The sequence below is a fragment of the Polypterus senegalus genome, chromosome 7 (assembly GCF_016835505.1).
Source record: "Polypterus senegalus isolate Bchr_013 chromosome 7, ASM1683550v1, whole genome shotgun sequence".
Lineage (NCBI taxonomy): Eukaryota > Metazoa > Chordata > Cladistia > Polypteriformes > Polypteridae > Polypterus > Polypterus senegalus.
In genome coordinates, this window is record NC_053160.1 from 26,865,853 (window position 1) to 26,889,429 (window position 23,577).

Consider the following 23,577-nt stretch of genomic DNA (forward strand, 5'->3'; position numbering starts at 1 on the left):
CTCGGTGGGCGGCTGGTGATGATGCAAGCTACCTGGTTACCTGGTTGTGGCTGAACGGAGGCCACCAAGGGTGAACGGGGCAGTAGGGGGTAGCATTGTAGTGTGTTTTGGGTGGCTGCCTGTTGAATGGGGGCAGTGGTGGGCGATTCACTACCCGCCTTTGGCCACACCGCGTTCGTTCTCGGTAGGCGGACGCTGCAGGCAGCATACTGTAGTGGAGGTGACTGTGTGGTGGGCGGGTGGTGAACCACTCCTCACCGCCCCCATTCATTAACAATAGCAAGCCTGCTTGTACTGTTATGTACATAGAAGGAAGTTGTCTCTTGTCAGTACATCAGACGTGTTGACGACGGGTGCCTTCCTGCTGTGATAGCGTGGACTGTGCTGTGCAGAAGAGCTCATCTTAACCTTTTGTCTTCACCCTTCAAGAATGTCTCTGAAACACAAATCTGATGCAAGTGCTGGTGATAGTGATACAGTAAAGATGAGAAAAACCATCACCATTGAAAATAAAGCAGAAATAATAAAAAGGTCACAGAGAGGTGAAACTCCATCATTCTTTGGAAGAGCACTTGGTTACAGATGTTCAACAACAGCATTTATTAAAATAATAAACCTGTTCCGACTTGCATATAAATTCAACTTAAGTACAAACCTATCTTGTATGTAACCCGGGGACTGTCTGCATTTGATCCCCTGCTGAATTTGTAAGTTTGTTCACTTACAAAGAAATAACCAGTCTCCAATTTTTATGGTAGTTTAATTTTAATGGAGAGAGGCAGAAAATCAACCAAACTTACAAATTCAGCAGGGGAACAAATACTTATTTCGCCCACTGTAAATGCTGAAAAAGTCTGTGCCAGGCAATATAAGGGAAGCTAATTCAACCATCCTCTGCATTTAAATCAGAGGCCCATTTTGACAGAGGTGCTTCCGAGATTGTTTCATATTAATCTCCTAAATTGCTTTTTACTAAATTTAGTCGTTATTTTCAATTTATTTGCCACTACTGTCTTTTTACACATTGCATGTCATATAACTGTCTTTGGCATCACTTGATGTGCCATCTTGGAATTAATGCAACATCATGTATTGCATTTACATTCATTTGCTTAACAGATGTTTTTATTCAAATAGGCTTACAAGAGAATTCAACGGAATCAAGTAAACTTCAGTCTGGGAGACGGATTGGGAAACAAATGCTACAGGATAAGGATAAAAAAAATTGATAACCACGGGTGAACAGCTCAGAACAAAATAGAAGCTTGTTACAATTCTTAGGTTACAGAAATTCACTCAACAAGAGAGTTTTCAAAATGCTTCCTAAATACATTGAGTGAATCATCAGAATTTCAAAATGGAGGTAGGTGGTTCATTCCACAGGCCAGGAGCTACATACAGTATGAAGAGTCTGAACTGACATCCAATGTCATGCATAGGTGGTATCACCAGACACGGTTGAACAGCAGACCCAACTTGTCCAGAAGAGGCATAGGATCTCAGGAATATCAGGTTCTTAGACACAAACCAGTGATCTTTATGCCAAAACTTTAGTTCACTAAACTGATTCACATACAAAACACACTAAAATTCAAAAGAGTGGCTCAGCTTAAACTAAAGCAAGATTGGCAGCGACTTTAAGGATGCTGTTCCTTGGCATTACACACAGAAGGTTTAACTGCAAGTAACGACTTTGACCAACTACAAACAATGTCACCCGGGTCTCTTCCATAATAAGCTTGAATACTCAACATGTAAATCAGAAGCCATCACATAATAACACCCCAAGTCGACAGCTTTAAAAAAATCAGAACCATTTTAATCTTGAAATTGTAATATACATTCTAATAAACTTAATATCTGGATAGGTGGGGGAAAAGTGAAAACTCTAGCATAACAGATGATCTCAGTGCAATACAACTGTTAACAAATTATAACTGTGTTTGAGCATACTCATACACATAAGAGGGAGGAAACTATAGGGGAAAAAAGTTGATTATAGCATCAAATAAAGAAATTAGCAATATGTGAGTCCCTGTGTTGAAAATGTGATAAATCCATAAACTACAACAGCAACAAGAATGTTGTGGATAATTTGAAGTTGGACGACTGGAAACAATAAATGTGCACACTCAAGTCTATAACAAGCTTTTCACTTCTTGTGCTAGATTCTTTAAAAGGTATGCTTAGCTCCATCAAATGAAATGATGAAAACTGAAAGCATTATCACTTTTTGAATACCTCAGGACATTTTAATAAATAGAATCTACAGAAAGCCAAAATGAATCAGTAGTAAATTTTGCCTATACTACAGACGACCCCTGAAATTCACAGGGGTTACGTTCCTAGAGCACCCGCAAATTGTGGAAAACTGCGAATTTTAGATGTGATCAAAAAAAAAAAAAATGCCTCTACATGCCTATTTTTATAGTTTAAACCCTAAATATGCCCCCAAAACACTTTAATTTCATTTCAAACACATTACCCTAAAAAAAATATATATATATAATAAAGGTAAACCCGTATACTATACAGTACTGGACTGCAATGTCTCCCGTAGTGCTAGAATGTAAAATACCGATGTTAACCCTATATGTACTGTAATTCATGCAAGCAAGTTTTTTTTGGTATGCACTGTCATTTTCTCTGGTGTAAGTAGGGTAAATATATAATAATTTAATTTACTTTAATGAAATAAAAATAAAAGTAATGTACGGGTAATCACCAATAATGAATGATATTGTATAAAGATGATGATGAATTAGCTGTGCAGTACAGTGAAGGTATGTAATGAAGATAACAACTGCACAGTAAAGCAGAGGATTTACAGCTCCTCGGGTGGCTACTGCAGCATAACTTTAGTTCCTGGAGCAAATCTAGTAGTTCAGCCTTCTCCCGGAGTGTCTTAAACTTCTTCTGGTGCTTAGGTTCCTTACCAGAAACCTTAGAAAGTGCAGAACATTTGGGTGGCATCTTAGTTCTTTAGGAAGAACAAAATGAAAAACACGAGAACACTCAGCGAAACACTCGAGATAGCTACACTGTTATGATGCAGGAATGCTGGGCTGCATCTGCCGGAGATGCATCACAGGGCAGCAGCCAATCAGCAGCAAGGAGAAATGAATAGCACTGTCAGATTGGCTACTTTCACCATCCCAAGCCACGTTTTCCTCTACGGTTGCTTTGTGTTCTCTCTACAGTGCAGTATTGCCACGAAAAAAGCCATTAAAAAATTGGAGGATATTTGGGGTTTCCGCTAATAATTATTAGTCATGTTCTAAGGAACAATCAGCAAACGACTGAGGCTGTGAACTTTGCAGGGGTCTACTGTATAGCTGTAAAAAACAAGCATTAATACACACTCACTGAGCAAATTTTTAGGAACACCTATATGTCTGCTTATCCATGCAGTTATCTAATCTGCAAAGCATATGGCAGCACCACATTGCACAAAATAATACTGATACAGGTCAGGAGCTTCAATGAATGTTCACATCAAACAGAATGGAGAAAAAAAATATATGATTTCAGCGATTTCAACCATTGCATAGTTGTTGGTTCCAGACGGGCTGGTTTGTAAATTCTTATCTCCGGAGATTTTCACGCTTCAATAGTCTCTAGATAATGGTACAAAAAACATCCAGTGAGTGGCAGTTCCATGGAAAGAAATGCCTTGTTGATGGGAGAGGTCAAAGGAAAATAACCAGAATGTTTCAGCTGACAGAAAGACTACAATAACTCAGATAATTACTCTGTACAACTGTAGCTATCAGAAAAGCATCTCAAAATGCTCAACAATTCAAACCTTGAGGCAGATGGGCTACAACAGCCAAAGGCCTTGTTGTGTTCCACTCTTGTCAGCCATCAACAATAAACAAGAGGCTGCAGTGGGCACAGGCTAATCAAAAATGGACAGCTGAAAACTGGAAAACATACCCTGTCTCATGCATTGCAATTTCTGCTCAGACACAGAGACAGAAGGGTCAGAATTTGGCATCAACTGGAAGAATCTATGAATCCAAGCACCAAACTCGCCTTGTGTCAACAGTCCGGGCAGGTGGTGTTGGTATAATGGTGTGGGGAATGTTTTGTTTTCATTGCACACTTTTAACCTGTTAATACCAATCAATCATCACTTGAATGGAAGAAAGAGTCTGTTTGACTACTGTTGCTAACCATGCACATGTCTTCATGGCAAAATTTTCCAATCTTCCAATGGCCACATCCACTATGAAAGTGCACCATTTCACAAAATTTATCTCAAACTGGTTTCATGAACATGACAATGAGTTCAGTGATCTTCAGTGTCCAACCCAGTCTTCTAATCTGAATCTACTAGAACACCTTTAGGATGGTGTAGAACAGGAGATTAGCAGCATGAATGTGCAGCTGACAAATCTGCAGAAAATGCATGATGTAATCATGTCATAAAGGCCCAACTCTCAAATTAATGTTTCCAATATCTTGTGGAATCCATGCCATGAAGAACTGAGGCTGTTTTGAGAGCAAAAGGAGGCCTTATGCAGTATTAGTGTAATATTTGCAATAATTTGCTCAATGAGCATATACTGTATAGAGTATGTATCTGGGGCAGTTAACAACAGGAAAAAAGTGTCCCATTTCTAAACTATGCAAACAGAGAAAGGCCAAGAAAAGCCATATTTGTCTTAACATTGGCATACAGTCTTAAAGCCAAAAACCCGATAATGTTACACAGATACATACATTTCAAAACATTGACATTGGTGAGTCACTTTTTAAAATATAACTCACCTAAGTATTTCATTTACCTATCCTTCCATTTATTCAGCCACTCATTTTCTAATCTCTTCACCTAGCTCAGGTAGCAGATGCTGGCTATCCCAGCAGCACTCTGCATAAGACAAGAACTACCCGCTGAGACGGGGTATCAGTTCATACCTGGGTATACTCACAGACATATTCACAATCACTCATATGGAGCCATTTTACTCCCCTAGCAAACACAACATAAAGGTCTTTGGGATATGGGAGGAAAACTGGGTAGCCTGAAGAGAAACGCACACAGACATAGAAAAAAAACTTCCAAACTTCGCAAAGACAATGCCAGGGCGAGGAATTAAACTTTTTTATCAATAACTAAATCAATGATTAATGCATATAGCACATTTCATGGAAGTACAATATCAATACACTTTAAAAACAGAAACAATCACTATAAAAAGTATAAGGCATCGCTTCCAGGGCTGCAGTTACTGCACATTTCCATAATTGATTATTCAATTGGATATTGTATAGAATTTTCAAATATTTTAGGCTATGAAAAATGTTAAACTAATGTATTCAGTATAATAGTTAAGTTAAAAAATGGATTGCATCCAAAAAACATCCCCAAAACAGACAGTATATTTATATACTGTTAACTGAATTCTTTTTGGATATTTGGATAAAGACTGAGAAATGTAAGACTAAAACCAATATTGACTTAAGTTTTGATTATACCTACAATTGTAAAATATTTGCCTTGCAAGGAAGAAAAGACACAAGGACAGGTAGTATTTCCTAATGAGAAAACATGCCGAGGAAGTTCATCTTGCTGGTATGCTAGGAAAGCTTGGGAGGTATGTGTGTCCCACTAATCTTATACAATGGAAAGGAATCATTCTTCTTGGTATTAAACGATTTCCAAAATAATTAATTTCTTTCTAAACTAGAGGCAGTGGAAGAACAGAATTATCTAACAATATACTGATATCAAGAACAAGATAAGGGGCAGGGCTATCCATTACCTTTAGAACATCCTTAGCCCTTCTTGGAAAACTGACGTGTAAATCCTGAACTATATGTATTGAGATATTGGACAAGAAAAGTTGTTTGTTAAATTAAGATGGCGGAAATCTATTTTTTATAACTTTCCGTAAAAGTTTTTGGTTGGCAGAAAAAGTTGTTGGTGGCTAAATTTGCACTCCAGCCACCATAGAAAAACCTCGCACTGTTCCATTCAATCTGAACTAGTGTGGTTCTGAGGTATCACCTGTTGCATGGCTGCACTCCCTAATCTGGGATCCTGAGGTGGTTTGTCCTGAGTGGGTGCAGCAATGCTCTGTATCAGCGTGTGCTCCTAAACCCTCTCTCTCCTCTCTTCCATAAAAGGTTCAGTGATGTTTAGATCTGTTGACTGAGGGGGCCATAGAAAATGTTTAAAGTGAACTCTGGTGCCCAAAACAGTATGTATGAGAGTATTATCAGCCTTGAATAAGGGAACATAATAATCAGGGAAGGTCAAATCAGTAGTCTGGACACCCGGGAATACCAGTTTTTAATAACGGACAACCAAATTATAGACTCACAAAGCAGTGAGGGGGAAGTACGACAAAAGTTAATCGTATCCTACTGCTGTTCGTCAGGATATAAACAAGAGTGAATGCATATTTTGATATGGATTTAAAAAAAAACTAAAAGAACTGAAATACAGCACATTGGATGAACTTTCTCAGCTGTTTACATACAAAAGATGTTCGGCAAGATGCAATGATGACAGGGAGTGAACAGCAACAGAAACAGGTATGCTCCGAATAAGGTTTTTTTTTTTTAGGTCAATACCGATCATTGATTCCAAGTTTCTTTTTTTTTTCCTTTTAACCCTTTAAAAAACGTTTTACACTAATCTCCTGCATAACCAGACAAACAGAAGTCTGATGTCCTATATTAAAGTGATTTTATAATTAATCTACAGACCACAGGTGTCAACTGATTAATTGATTTTGGCAATTGAACACTGCTTATATGTAAATATACATGCTCTTACACTGTGGGTTTTAATATTTTTAAATCATTGACTGTACCACAGCTTTTTGCTTTTAAAATAAATGTTTACTATATTTATAGAGGTGCGTTTTTCTCCAGTGTATCCGCTAGATAATAATCATTTTCAAGGTGTAATGATAATTAAAACAGTAATCTATGTTTTATGTAGTACTTGTTTCTTACCCAAACATAGGCTGTATGACTCACATCAACAAATAATAAAAGTACAAATCTTTAAATAAAAAAGCACCTTATGTTTAAAAGGACAAAATAAAAAGGTCTGAATTCTTTAAAGTACCTTTATTTGTAGTGTTTATAATTAAACAGGATGACTTTTCCGGTTCCTTTTTTTTTTTTGGGCTTTGCGCCCTCCCCTACCACAATTTATCATCTATGGGGGATTCGTCAAAAATTTTGATCTCCAGTTTTCAACGGATCTCAATGTTTTAGGATCCCCCGGAATCTAAAACATCAGTATCAAGATGATGGGTGTGTGTCTGTGTTTCACAGTTTCTTGAGGACGACCTAGAGCTAAAAACGGCTACAGTAATCCCTCGCTATATCACGCTTTGACTTTCGCAGCTTCACTCTATCGCGGATTTTATATGAAAGCATAACTAAATATATAAAGCGGATTATTCGCTGCTTCGCGGGTTCTGCAGGCAATGTGTCCTTTTACTTCCTGTACATGCTTCCTCAGTTGGTTTGCCCAGTTGATTTCATACAAGGGACGCTATTGGCGGAAGACTGAGAAGCTAACCAATCAGAGCACGCAGTTAAGTTCCTGCGTGCTGAATGCAGTGTTAACCAGGAAGTCTCGTCTCGCTCATTCAGCATCAATGTGTTTCGCTGTGTAAAGAGTTGTGCTCTTTTGTGTTTATCTTTGTGCATAGTCAAGCCCTTCATTATGGCTCCAAAACGATCTGCTACTGCTTCAGGGGCCGTGCCCAAGCGCAAACGGAAGATGTTAACGATTGCCGAAAAGGTAAACGTTTTGGATTTGTTGAAGGCAACGATTCTTTTTATTTAAAAAGTAGGAAAGGAATATAAGATCTACGGCCGCAGTGTTCTTTTAACCAGGGTGCAAAACGAGTTGTAAGTGGATGTAATAAGGCAGTAGTCTGGATGGAATCTGCTTTAGGGATTTGGATTGAAGACTGCCAGAAGAAGAACAACGGCAGTGCTACACAATTGCCTGAAGTGGCTCCTTTGGAAGAGATGCAACGCTCTCCTTTGTTGTGCAGTAAAATTAAACTCGTTATCGGACAAGTCATCGTGTCATTGTTGGTGAGTAACAATAATTAATTTTCTTCTTACAGTGCTTAGTACATGTACGTACGTTTAGTGTCACTGTACACACATTTACTGCATACTGTTTTTCTTGCATTGTACGTATTTATTGCTGGTGGCCTGTCTATCGAAATGGCTGTAAAATATGTGATATCGGAGACACTCAATATCTTTAAAATAATATTTACGTTTTACTGTATATAAACAGTGTGTTTACATACATAATTTCAATGAATCTTACCTAATATCTAAGAGAATACAAAGGGATTATGCTGTATAACTCTGCGGGGAATATTTATAAACAGCGTGGGAGAGTTTATAAGGGCTTAAAATATATAAAAATAACCATACAAACATATGGTTTCTACTTCGTGGATTTTCACCTATCGCGGGGGGGTCTGGAATGCAACCCCCGCGATCGAGGAGGGATTACTGTATATAGAAAAATACCAAACTCGAAACTTGTTATGAGATAACGATGTGCTGATTTGTTTTTGAGCCAAATCATGCAAGAGAAAAAGGCACTCTAGAAGAACGATTAAATACTGTAACCCTGCAATTAATTATGAATTCTTTTCATCAATTGCTATCGTAATGACCTATTTTATGACCAGAAAGATCAGCATCAGAGCAGAAAATAATTACTGAAATGTTACAGAATTGTTCAGGTAACTTGGTTCCTAGGGTGCAAAGCCTAATGACATTCATATCCAAATTTTTCAGATTACTTTACTTAATGGAATGGCTCATATTCCAGTTGCCTCTTGCTCACTGATAAAACAAGCCTCCACTCACAGCTCTTTTACACCGCACTGAATGCAAGAAAATTGCTTCAAATGAAATAAATAAATAAAAATACCTTGCGTAAAGATGCACAACAACTAAATTACCATAAAGCCTAGAAAAGCAGGGGCTGCAAATATCATTTTTTGTGACCGACCTATTTACCAATCACCAATCAAGCCTTTTTTCAGTGAAAAATCAGTCGATTTAAACTAGCAGCCAATTGATCAAAGCATTTATAATCAGAGAAAAGTCTGAGAATGTACTGTGTTGTAATCAAAAAGTACACAGAAACCAGTGAAAAAAGAGGAGAGAAAAAAAAAAAGTTCTTTGTTTTCAGGCAAAACTAATTTTACGACTGAAAGGATTAAAAAGCACTAATCAGACTCCACAACCTAAGAATTGCTGATGCGGTGCTGAGTCGTTTTGTGACATATGCAACATTTAACCAAAAAGCTATAGTGATGCAGTAAGCAACTCTTTTAAAACAGACAGGTCTTACTTACTACCGCTGAAAATAGGGCTTAAAATATTCAGCAGCTTGCTAGTCACATATGTGAAAACCTTTATGATTTAGATGGTTAAATAATACTCCTAACATATTTTGAAGTGTTCCGTTTTAGGAAATGGCCATTAACCTCTGCAAATCAGACGACAATACTGAGGTTATTAATAGAGCCTGGTCTGTGCAATTACTCATAAGGCACTTCTAACAAAGTGGAATCTCATAAAAGCAAGGTGATCACCATTAGCAGATTCATATTCTTACAGAAATAACACTTCCCCCTCTGGCATACTAGACGCTGAGAAAATGCTCCTCACTATTAGCCAAAACGCTTCAGAGTGTATACAGGTTTTTACAGGCCTAAAATCTATACTAACACAAGGTCCAACCTAACGGAGAAAAACAAGGGCAACTTCTTGAAAATTCAGTGCGATGATCCAAATGTGACAGATTTTTATGCAAATGTATAAATAAATCACTGGCTATGCTCAACTAAAGGGCATATTGCACCTCAGAATAATATTGAAGGTCAAAGCAGTGATGTTTTTGACACAGAAATTAATTTGAAGGGTCTGACAGAAGCCTGAAAACACAATTTGAAAATACAATACTAATGTAGTGTTCAAATCCTTTTTCATCATTTTTGTTTATATTGGAAAAAAAGACCATGCATCAACATGACATTATCATTTAAAATCATTTGGTATTAAATCATTCTCCTCCAAGATGCCAATTGTGTTTAAACTGGACTTGAAGATGGAGTCCCATGAACTCATGAATAAAAATACTTTACAAATAAACATTCCTGTAAAACATTGCAGCCCCAATCCATATATAAAGCTCTGATACTGGTACCTAGACTACCAAGTTTGGAAACAGGCTACTCTTCATTCTGTAAAATGGTCTCACATACCTTAGTCATTGTACGAACATGAAGAACAATCACCTGACCCAATAACCCATCCCCGGAGAGATGACTATATCATAACAGATTTTGCACCACATGTAATGCTTAACAGTAAAAATTGTGCTTTAAGACAACTTTTGGCTTTCTCCAAATGTAAAAATGCCCAGATGTTGGAAAAAGTGTAAAAGATGACTCAAACCATATTCGTTTTTTTTCTGTTGCTCAAGGGTCCACATTTTTTGCTGCTTACATCAGACAACATGTCTTAATGTGGGTAAGAGAGATTTCCAAATAGCATCTCTGCCATAGATTCCAGCTTTGTGAAGCTCAAAAACTATACTTTTTGCTGACACTGAGTCACAGAGATGCTGATTCATTTCTATAGAAAATTTTGCTCCTGTACTTTGGTGGTATTTAGCAACTATCCTGTAATGTATCAGCTTGGAGCAATTAGTTTCATGGATGAACCAGGTTCAATGTTGGGAAATGCCCTTAAAAAACAGTGCCACCTCAGAGCCAAACTGGTGACAAAATAACCACAACAGTAAAAACCAATCATTGCACGGATACCAATTGTGCTTAGCTTGTATTAATGAAACATTCAGTACAATCCACAATAAGGCACTGTCAATAGACCCACAATAAAAGTTGACGGAACTGAACACAGCAGTCAGAGCTGGTGCTCACCATGCTCCGGCTGCTGTTGGAGAGTACAGAAGTCCGAAGGGTTGAAGGTTACAGAATGCAAAACTTTGAGATTCCCAGAGATGAACAAGTGAGCAGCACTATCAACAACTGATGTTCCAGTGTTTCTGTGTCACTGCAGCTTTGGGGTCTCAAATGCCTGGGTGTGAGAAAACTTTTTGCAATATTATGGTAATATGTTTTGACACAATAAACCAATCAGTGTTTTAACTAGAAGCTTCACCAATTGTTACAAAACACTGGAAACAAATAACATTCTCACAGCCTGATGTGGCATAATAGTCAAAACAAAAATCAAGAAAACATAATAAAAAAAAGAATAATAAGCAATGTAACATAACAATAAGTAGTGGAAGGAAAATATATTCTACATACGGTACATGAAAGAATTACATGCTGTTAAGTTATAGGATTGTAGAGCTTATTGAATGGATGGACTACAGTGATACATTGAATACTAATTGAACTTCATGAATGCCAACACATACAATACCCTTATATCTTTTCATCCATTACAACATATAGGATAAAATAAACTGTTGGCTAATGCCATTTCAACCTGGCGTTACATCTGACTCACGGTTTTCATAGCAAAAAAAATTGTCTGAATAATGAATATTATATTTTTTACAACAAGAAGTTAGGTACCAGAAAATAGTATAAAGACATTTCTATTCAATATATATGGAAGATATGCAAACTGTGAAAGACAAACCAAGAACTCATACAATAATAGCAAGTGCTGCATTCTTTCAAACCACTTGTGACACGTATAACTAAAAGGACAAAGGTCTTTCTGTTTCACTAATTAGGCAAATTTAAATACATATCTCACAAAATGTTAATAACCTCATGAAAACAATCCAAGCTTCCTAATTTTAATTTTCATCACCAACCTAATGAATGCAGACTTCATTCCATACAATCTGCTACCAAACATTTTAGCCCAAGTATAGCAGCCGAGGTCAAAAGGGTAAAGCTTTCATTTATTACCATTCCCACGTACATGCAAGTGGTTTGATCAGCTCACATCTTAAATCTCTCAAAAGCTAAGCTCCACCTCTTCCAGCCCACTTACATTGGTTTAGCTAAATACAGAATCTGAGGATTAGTTAATCAGTCTGGTTGCTCACAAAAAGAGATACACCTGTGTCTGATCGGTTTTATACACCAATTCTTTAGATGCAAGCAAATTTGAACAATGTAATTAAATAAGGTAATAAATGCAGTGTACGTTACGCACTTAGTTAATAAAGAGAACATCTAAAAACAGTTCAACAAAAACCACAAGTCTGACAGAGAAGGCCGAATACTACAATTAATGCACAAACCCAGTAATTCAAGTTTCCCCAAATAAACTTTCAGTATTCTGCAAAGATGCTGACATCTCGCTTCATTTATCACTATATGCCCCATAACACCCATGAATGATAAATATTCCTGCCACCATTTAATTTAAAAAGAAACTGGATTTTTACCTGTCTTTTTTTCCATTATTGCCTTTCCAACATAAAAACTTGCAACAAAGAAGTGGTCAAAAAGCAATTAAACATCCAAAGTAGATAATGTTTTTTGAGTGATTACTAAAGTAAATTAGCCTGTGCTGCCTATTTGCAGGTTAAAACAAAGCCATCAGCCAACTACTAAAACCATCACACACACACAGGTCAGTCCACTGTAGTATATATACTGTATTAGAAATTTCTTTTGATGGAACATCGATTATTTTGTCTTTATATACACCTTTTCAAAGAATGCATTAGCCGATTTAAATAATACAAAAACACACCACAGAAAACTTAAAATTCTAAAAGGCATCTGTGGTCCAGCTCAAGTAGTAATGCATTTTTTTTAAATAAACCACTGTATTCTCAGGAAGTTCTGTCTGCTGCACCTTGGATCATGTTTCTCACATTTAAAGCAACAGATGGCAGCTTAGGAGATTTTCAAAACAAAGAAGAGTGAGGGGCCATGTGTTCAGCATTTCACCAGCTTTACTGTGAACCCAACACTCCATAGACAACCTTCCGAGTGAGGATTAATGTCAATTAAAAGAACAGGAAGAGATGACTATAGTATAATGGTGCAAAGAAATAAAAGACTAAAAAGTGACAACATTTTAATTTATTAATGCAAACAAGTAATATAATAAATGTGGTCGGCTGTGAGGCCTAATGCCTAAGGCATTTTGAATGTAATACACAAGGTTCAACAGACTGGTTCATTGTTCGATTCCAAATTAATCACTAATCCTGGCTAGCAATCCATGTGTACTGTACAGAAACAAACTGAACAGCTGTAACATTTTAAGTCACATTGTAAGTAACTCATATGATTAAACATAAATGAAACCAAACTTGCAAAACAAATTCTATTTTGAATCTTCCAAATGTCTTTATGCTACCACAAATTAAAGTCTGAATACTGTAACATATTCTACGCGCTCACTAAAATAGGTCTTGTTCAAAAACTCATGGATTAACACTATTTACGACAGTGATGTGATCAATAAAACACAGCTGCTTAGATCCGTCTGTTCTGTAAAACCACTTTTTCTATCAAATAGTGATGGGAAATTTTGATAGGCAGTGGGTGACAAGTGTGGAACTAAACTTGAGCAAAAGCACATTTCTTTATGTCATACAGCTCTTTTCACTAAACATAATACAGACCACCTTATAGGTTTCAAAGCCAAAAATATTTTAAAGAACAAACTTGGTGAAGTTACTGCACTCACAACTTTCTTTTTATATTCATTTTCGAATTTTTCCACATACACAATAGATTTTCCTCCAGTTTTTTCAAGCTGTAAAGTATAACAGTATAGGAATTAAAATCAATCCAATCATTTACTGATTTGCTACTCATTCTTATTTCTCTGTATGCAAGTTAAAAAATGTAATAGCATACAGAGGCAGTGGGCCAATGTACACAGCAAAGTATGTAAATTGGCAAGTTTGCATGTCTCTTGTGTTCACATGCTCCACAGATAGGTAAAAGAAACCACTGTAGTTATTTAAAATGCTTATACTGTTGTTATCATCACTAACAGGGGCCAAATCATTGGTCTTCATGAGGATGTGGGGATCGGCAAATATAATGCGGTACATCTGTTCCACCCTATTTTTCTAATAGATAAATGGAAGACTACATATAGCTTTCAATCTACTGCGAAAGCTTATGCCACATCAACAGCCGTCTTTAACTATCTGTACTACTTGATTCATATCCAATAGGTGATCTTGTATTCATATGTGTGTGATACTCCAGAATGTCAGCTACAGTTTGCTCCAAATCACTTGTGCACCACTATCCTAGAAAGGGTAGTTACACAATGTTTGGTTATAACTGCACTAGCACATCATTCATCACCTGTATGCATCTATGCAATGATGCGTAGTGGCATGTATAGCCACAGATGGTAGTTTTACCAAAGTCCACATTCATCCCATTTAAATAATGAATGTCTTCTTGTTTTAATATCATTTCTAACATGCCTGTCCCCGGCTCCATATTTTAGTTTACATGCAGAGAGAACCACCTCTATTACGTGAACCTATCATTTGTTAGACTGTTCAAAGTACATTACAAGGCACTTAGGGACTAAGTCAACAATCTAACAACAAAATAACACAAATATTTAATTCATTTTTTTACAGTAAAATGCTGTGGCGATGAAGAGCCTGCCTGCAATGGATGGGAAACAGGAACTGTAAGTGAAATTAACAGCAAAATATTAATTCTGATTTTATATAGCTCACTGTCAGCACTGTATATTGTAACAAGACAGCAATGGCAGACAGTTTACGTCAATCGGAATTTGATTATTAACTTTTTTTAAATGTGTAGTAATTGGTATTGGGGTTATTTGCATTACTGTAGACTTTATATTCCTTTCCTCTTTTAGGATGGGATCTAAAAACCTCAAAAATGTGCAACATACGTGTATGACACTCTATGCTAAAATTAGTCCTCTGCCAATGATAATGTCAAAAGTACTTTACATTTAATATTAGAGCATTGGAATGGGCCATTCAGCCCAAAAAAAAAAAAAAGATTACAAATCCTGTCCAATTACTCCAAAATAATGTCCGACTGTCTACTGAACTACTTAGTAATTTATCCCATCTGCCTAAAGTTCTGTGTGTAAGGAAAAACTTTCTAAACATTTATGAAAAATTTACCCTTAACACATTTCCAAATGTGTCCCCATGTATTACTGAAATAATTTTAAAGCAACAGTCTCTATCGGCTGTACTAATTCCTTTCAGAATTTTAAACACTTTATTCACACTACTTCTTAAGGTCTATTTGGTTAAACTGTAAAGGTGCAACTCCTCTATTCTTTGCTTGTAACTCATCCCCTGCAGTCATGGAATCAAGCTAGCTGCTTTTCTCTGGACTGTGTCTAGCACTGCTATGTCTTTTTTGCAGTCCGGAGACCAAAACTGTACACGGTATTCCAGATAAAGCTTTACCACAACATTATATGGCTTAAGCATAGCTTCCTTTGACTTGTACTCTGCACATCGTGATGTATAAGCCAACATTCTGTTAGCCTTATTAATGGCTTCTGAACACTGTCTGCAGGTTATAGTGGCGAGTCCACTACAACTCCTAACTCCTTCTCATAAGCGGTACTTTCAATGTTTTAGATCTCCATTGTGTATTTAAACCTAACATTACCTATGTGTAATACTTGACATTTATTTCAATTAAATTTTATCTGCCATAAATCTCCCAAAGATGGTATGCTGTCAAGTCCCTCTGTAATGATTCCAAGGATCCCAGATTATCAGCCAATCCACCTACCTTGGTGTCATCTTCATCTTAACCAGCATGTTGTTTATATTCCTATACACATCATTTATATATATTAGAAATAGCAACAACCCCAGCGATGACCCCTGAGAGACACCACTTTTAACTTTACTCACTTCTGACAAGGTTCTTTGCACCATCACCCTCTGCTTCCTGTGTCTGAGCCAATTTTGCAAACATCTGTTAAACTACACCCTTAACTCACACTTCTTTTAGTTTGATGGCCAACCACTAATGTGGCACCTTATCAAATGCTTTCTGGAAAGTAAGCTCAATAATATCATACGCACAACTCTGTCAATATCCTTTAGTTGCTACCTCATAGAATTCTCTCTCACATGTTAGTAAAACATGACCCCCCTCTTCTCAACCCATGTTCACTGCTCACTAACACAAATGACCCTGGCATGTGATGCTCAAACTTATCCTTAATAATTGCTCCCATTAATTTACCTGTAATGCACATTAAGCTTACTGGCCTCTAGTGACTTGGATCTGCTTCATCACCCTTGTCATATAATAATATAATATGGGATAATATTAGAAAAAAGTTATTTGTTTAACTGTTTATTTAGTTTGTGTGCAAGACTCGGATAACCCCAAAGGTCATGCAAAAATACAATTTCCCTTCTAGGATTAATAAAGTGTATCAAATAAAAAAAAAAATCTAAATTTTACCATGAAGGATGCCAACTAAAATGAATAAAACTGAACTAAACAAACACTTTCTACCAACAGGACAGTTTCACAGATACTCGCCAATCACCAAGTTACAAACGGAGGTGTTTTTAATAAATTATGCACGAAAGGAAACAGAGGGCGGAAATAAGGCTGGCCTGGAGGTGCAACCTGACTCTCTTCACACACTTCATGCAATCATAGGTGCAACCCTGTTGCTAACAAAAGTGAAATAAACTTTTGACTGCTAGGAAACTAGGGCAGGTCAATGGCACAGTCCTATTACTGCTGCCTCACAATAAGGAAACCGGGATTTTACGTCACAGTTCTATGTTCTTTCTCTCTGCATGGTGTCAACATGTTCTCCCTGTGTCCACTGGTGGTTCTCCAGTTTCCTCCCACAATCCAAAGACATGCTGGTTAGGTGCAATGATAGGTTGACCTGTTAGTGTGATGGATTGGTGCCCCATCCAGAAATTGTTCCTGCCTTGTGACACATTTGCTGGGATAGACTGTAGCTCCCCATTTACCCAGCTCAGAATGAAGGGGGTTTGAAAAGGGATAGATGGGTGGATGGATGCTAGGAAAGTAGATGGATGTCCAAACCCCTTACCTCGTAAAGACGTTTCCGGGCTCTGTGTAGCACTTCCTCGTAGCCTTTCTGCCTGAGCTCACTGAGACTCTCATAGTACTCCTCGGGGTCATCGCTCTCTGTGAAAAGGACCTGGGACAGTATCTTCCAACCGCAGGTATCCAGTGCATGGCCCAGGTAAACCTGTAACTGGTAACAGAGGGTGTCCATCTCTTTGTGGCTGATTTCCGACGGCCCGAACAATACAGTCCACATACCTGAAGGCTCTTCGGGGAAGAGAGGCAGGCAGGGCTCCAGGTCCGAATTCACAGCGCAGAGCTGCGAGTGTATCATTCTCAAGTCTTGGAATGAGAAGAGCCCGGCCCAGCTACACTCTTCTCGAGATGTACCGTCAAGTTCCTCCGACTCGACCGGTTCTTTTTCCGGAGTCGCGGAGTCATCGTGGCCGGGTACCGGCTCCAAGATCTCAATATCCCCTAGTTTGCCTGGACTCCTTCGCCGGCCTGCAGCAACCTGGCCAGCTTTAGCACGAGAAGGACTCGGTGCACTGGTCTCTGCGTGGCTCTGGGGCCGCGGCTCACCGATCAGTTGACCGGGCTTTTTCCATCCATCTGCCCGTTCTTTCACGGGACTTCTAAAACTTTTCAACTCCGAGCTCGGTTGTGATGGTGCTGGTGCTGCCGCGGTTGTCTCTCCTTTGGTAGATAGGACGTCCGCTGCCCTGGTGCCATCGGCAGTGGGCTCCTTCGCTGCGGTCCTTTGTCTCTGCACGGTGCGATTGTGACACGTGATCGCAAACTTGCCTTCCACTTCATTCCAAGCAGCTATGAACACAAATTTGTGCTTTTCCTTGTCCTCGAACACGTTCGGTCTCACGGCAACCCAGCCAGACTCCAGAGTGTCTTCCATGGTGAATGACATCGCTATTTCAAGCCTGGACACTTTCTAGCCCGTCCACGGGGCCTTTCGCTGACTTCCCAGTGGACCGAAGAGAGTCAGTAAAATAAATAAATAAATAAATAGATCCTACTGGGCAGCGAGTTAACGATGCAAAAAAAACCATAAAGAGCACCCGATTCCTGCCTAACTCCCACATCCGCTGTCACGCATTCCCAAATAAACCTGCCATCTTTGTCCTTTCCAAAATCATCGTTGCCCAACCTGACCGGCCGCAGTCTCCGTTTCTTCTGCGTCTGCCATCCCACTCCGCGTCACGTCCTTGCACCCCACTCCACCTGATACCCAATAGCGCAGAGGAACGTTGTCTTTTTATGATTCTCCACATGAAAAGCGCCCCCCTCCTCTCGCTCGCTTGCTCGTTCTCCCTTCTCACTCTCAGACAATGAGGTCGGTTCACATGGTCACGTGTCGGGATCTGTTTACAAGCAACTCAAGCAGCCGCGCGGCTGTCAAATTACAGACCATCGAGGTGTGCGTGCGTGAATGCCTGCGTAAGTGCGTGGCTCTCTTTTTACCCGACAACTTGAATATTCCAAACCGACAGTGTAAGTATACCCCAAACGACTGTGTGATTCTTATTTTTTTTTGTATTTGCTCGCTTGTTTGCTTTTAACGACGTTTTCTGCTTTCGTCTATTGCGCTTCCCTTTGCTCCATAACAACGTCTCTCCCTCTCTGTGCCTAGTGATGTCAGCTTGCCGTGGGATACGCCGGCGACGTAGTGACGTCACTGCTCAAGGACTGGCCAAGCGAGCGCACCCCGTGCGGCTTTGATGTTTCATACCGGAGTCGGAAAACGGTCTTGTGTTCCGGATGGCTAATTAGTAACTTTTCCTATGTTTTACGTAGCTAGATAAGTGGCACAATGGGAGTGTTTATTAGAAGTAATGATACGCCGGTAGGGCTCGCTTATGGAGCGCCGTTTGGGTCAAAATATCTTAACGGCGCATTTGTATCCGCTAGTTATTTATTTCTTTATATTTTATTAACACGCTTTTGCCGGGCGCTTAGTTATTCAGTTAAAAGTGCACTTTTTAGACGCTTGCAACTAGAAATTTCAAGTCGCCTTTTTGAACCTTTTATGGCAGGGGTACGCAACGTCGGTCCTTGAGGGCCACAGTTGTGTTCAAACCCAGTTTCTTCATGAGAAGTCAATAATTGCTGTTGAAGCGCTTATTGCTCAAGTGACATTTTGATGCTTCATTTTAGTGGTCTTGCTTGTTATGGTTCCCCACACTTAATTGTTTGTTTTAGTCTTAAACAGCTGCATTCAGTGTTTTTAATGGCACCTTATTAGCAATAAGAAGCAAATTGCAAAGGAGCCAGCAGTACCCCATCTAACTTGTTTCCATTTACATCTGTTTGGATAAATCATACACCATTTGGTTTAATAAAACACTTGAGAGAAAAATGTGACAGACTGAAAATTATCAGTTTTAGGGTGCAAATCATTTGGATGATATCCTAGGGACGGAAAAAAAATCAACGATTTAAGAACCTAACTTGCAGACTAACAAGCAATAACATTAAATTATGTCTGAAACTGGCAAGGATTGGTTCCTAATTAAGCAATTGGGTTGGAAGAAAAACCTGAAGTCACCGTGGCCCTCCAGGACTGATGTTGCTTACCCCTATTTTATGGCATCTAGAACATTTCCCTATTGTCAATTGGCATGGCACATGTGCATATATTTATATTAATTAATTCATTTATTAAGGATATAAAAAGTTAAAGTTTATTTCCATACTGAAAAGGAAGGAAGGTAAAAGATGCAATGTTTCGGCTGTATAGTCTTCTCGTGTGTGCAACTGAAAAGAAAAAAACAGGTAACATACGTAGTGGGGGAACAGAGCCAGGGCAGGTGAACGGAGAATGTGAGAGTCGGTGAGAAAAATGCAGCCATCAGAAAAGATGAATGGAGAGATTAAAAAGTTAGTTGATTGTCAAGACTTGGAGAAATATGTGATCCCATGCTAGGAATGAGTTTAGCTTCTTCCTTTTTTCTTTGCATAATATCTTTGAAGCCCTGGGAAAAATTGGAGCATGCACTGATAACAGCACGTTGCCAGACCAACAACACGACTAGCCACCTCAGGACCCAAGCACAGCCATGCAGAACACAAACAAAAAGATCCCTGTGGCAATTATCCAGTCATGTGAAGTCATCTGCAATAGGTTTTGTGGGGTCTGTGATTTTAAAGGCATGGACCACTCATATTTGAGCTTTTCTTGACACCTTGAATTTTCTACAGTGTGGTATTTTCTGTGAGTGCTCTGTTTTTTTTCTGTCACATTCTAAGCAGACTATAAATTAATCAATTGGAAACTCTAAATTATACTCATATGTGTAAGTGTGAATATGTGCACAAATGTGCTCAGCAGTTGAGTACTGCACTGTTTAGGATTCGTTCTGGCCGTGTGCCCAACAATCTAGGAAGATGCACTGAATTAGAAGGTGGAAAAAATGAGCTCTCCAAAGCAATCCCGTGGTAGATAACAAAACAACTATCTCAAACCGAATAGCAATAATACTGAACCGCTCCTTCTTGGGTCTAAGTCAACACTGGTAAATACATGCAGCTTCAATATTTCCATTACTGGATGCACTATATCCATTTCTACACAGGGCAAGAGCCTTGGTGTTATTTTGGATAATCCTTTTACTGTTCACAGGAATCTTTGTTCCTCGATTGTCTTTTTTTTTTCTAGACTACAACCTGGTTTAATACAGCACATTTCAGAAGTTCTAGTCACTTCCTTGGTTACTCCTCACATTGACAATGAAGAATAATCTTCTTCACTGACTTCAACTCATCCAGAACTTGATCCAAATTACTGCATGTCTAAGTTCACTGAACATCTCACAATTCTACTCATTCAGCATCTTTGGCTTCCTGTGTCCCATTTAATAGTTTGAAATTTTACTGTTACTATTTAAAGCCCTTCATAATTTTACTTCAAGCTGTCCTGCAGATGTTCTTCATACATATATTTTTCCCGGTCCCTACAATCAAGTTTACTTTTCTGTCTCAGCCTATAACCTTAGTGCTTTTGGTACCAGGGCCTCCTCGTACGCTGCACCCAAACTCTGCAGTTCACTTTCTCCTCATATTTGATTACTGGGCTCAATTTAACAAATTGAAACCTGCTGTTAAAACTCTTCTCATTTATGAAGGAATATTTCTGGCGAAATTAAATGCATAAATAAATCAGAAAATAAAATTAAAAATGTGTCACAAAATATGTTTTTTGTTGCTTATTTATTTAATTTTGTCTGTAATATTCCTCCAAATGCATCATGAAATACTCCTTGAAATAAAATTGTCAATTTCAGTCATCAACATTGAGGGGGTGTGCTCTAACACATATTATGTTTTGATTGGTGAATTGTTTTCTGTAGATTGCTTATGTGTAATTCAATATGTCAGAGCAGGAGATGGTAGTAATAATAATTATAGTAAGTTTATATAGTACTTTATCATACATATACATGCAACTCAAGTCCTTCTCACATATTAATCAACAAAAATACAGACATACCACATTTACTTGGATTATTATCATTAATTAATGCTATGATAATTTCTGATAAACGAAAGTATACTAAATACAAAATCAACCAGGTATTGTTAAGCAAAATGTAACCATTAAAGTGCAAAACAAACCTTCACTCTTATCAGAAAAAGGTTTTCTAATTAAAACCATTATTTATAAAGGCAGACAATAGAACATCCAGATCTAATTAATACATTTAAAAATAAATATATACAGTATGTATCTACATTTTACCTAGGCATATATACATGGCAACCCATTGAGTAGAAACAGTTTGATGTTTTTGAAGTTAATAAAAAGATACAAAAGCAAATACAACAGTCCATAGCAGCTTCCGTTGATTTAGGATATAGATGAAGTTCTTTATTTCAGAATGTGATTCTTTGAGTAGCTGACATGGAGGAGAGGAAAACAAAAAATTCCTACGATGAGCCATAAGTGAAAAATAAATCCCTGGAGGGCCATGGTCGGAAGATAGAAATGAGCAAATCAAATAGTTAGGTCTGATGATAATCAGTTTCTGCGTCATGAAAGTCAGAATGACCTATGCCAGCGGGTCAGACACCCTGCACTGGGCACAGTTTATACATTTGGCACAGTCAATAATAAGGTTTCCAAGTTCTCCTCATCTCCTCCAGTACCCCAGGTAACTGCAGGTGTGGGTGGCGCATAGCGTCGCCACACAGAAACGGAGAAAAAAAGTATAAAATATCAATGGATTAATGCTGGGTACTTATTAATGCAACAAGGAGATAAACTTATAATCAGATCATTATGATTATATTATATTATTATATTATCATTATATATAATTACTGGAGAGCCAGAGCAAAAAATTGTTTCTTAGAAATAAATCAGAGAGCAGAGGAATTAGTTAGAAACATGCCTACTACTGCTGGTGAAATGGATTCTGCCAAAGTTATTATGTATTTCACAGAGAAAAATTAAAGATTTTTGGAAGAAATTACAACGTTGGCGAACCTTTAAGACTACAGTATTGATGAAACTGTTTTTGAAACATTGAAGAGCTGGTGCAATGGACTAGGCTACACGACAGCTCAGGCGACAAAGTTACCTTCCCCAGACTCTCATCCTTTGACATTCAAGCTGAGTCAATAGAACACTTTCTTTTATGTGGTTTAAAAGTACAACAGATCGCAGATCCATATGGTGTATCACAGAGGATGATCACAAAGCGGATAAGCCAGTGTGAGATAGGGTGAGCTGCACCTGTATCAAATTAGACAATTTGACATGGAAAGCCCAAAACAGCGCCAATTTATATTCTGGTTTTAGTCTTGTTTGGCCATCAGACATTTTGCAGTTTTATGATAAAGAGCACCCTAATTTAATCGTAACCCAACTGCAATTTAACCGAAGTGTGTTTCTTATCAGAAAACTGTCACAAGTTAGATGACCCAATGCAGTTAAGCAGTGTGTGTGCCCTGTTTGCCAGGTAATGTCACTAGTATCATCCAAGAATCTTTCATAAAATTATTATGTCTGCTTTCTTTTTATTATAACAAAAATGCCTCATAAATGCAGAAAGCATATTTTCTTATATTGAAACCTTTGCTGTCTCAAAGTGGGGACATTATTGTATACTTGATTCTTTTTGCTGTATTTTCAGTTCCATAGATGTATATGTACATGCATTTTATCATTTTATTATTTGTACGGTTTCCTTGGATGTTTAGAAAGGCGCACTGAAATAAAATGTATATTATTATTATATCTCTCATATGGCCCTTGGTACCATTCAGCCCCATTGTAAGCTGAAAGAACAGACAAGATATTTCCATCCATCCATTTTCTAACCCGCTGAATCCGAATAGGGTCACGGGGGTCTGCTGGAGCCAATCCCAGCCAACACAGGGCACAAGGCAGGAACCAATCCCAGGCAGGGTGCCAACCGACAAGATATTTTTAACATGAAAAAAGAAACACCACTTTAGGACACAAAATAATGTAAATAATAATAATAATACATTTTAT

At 38.1% G+C, this 23,577-nt stretch overlaps 1 protein-coding gene across 1 annotated transcript in view; it reads right to left on the reverse strand.

The window, feature by feature from the left end:
* The window catches only part of jmy (junction mediating and regulatory protein, p53 cofactor), a 108,150-nt gene extending 89,435 nt beyond the window's left edge, over window positions 1-18,715 (reverse strand). Inside the window, exon 1 of the mRNA XM_039758381.1 lies at window positions 17,089-18,715. Within this exon, the coding sequence (XP_039614315.1) occupies window positions 17,089-17,988 (900 nt within the window). The 5' untranslated portion in view covers window positions 17,989-18,715. The remainder of the gene's footprint in view (window positions 1-17,088) is intronic.
* Between the last annotated feature and the right edge of the window lie 4,862 nt (window positions 18,716-23,577).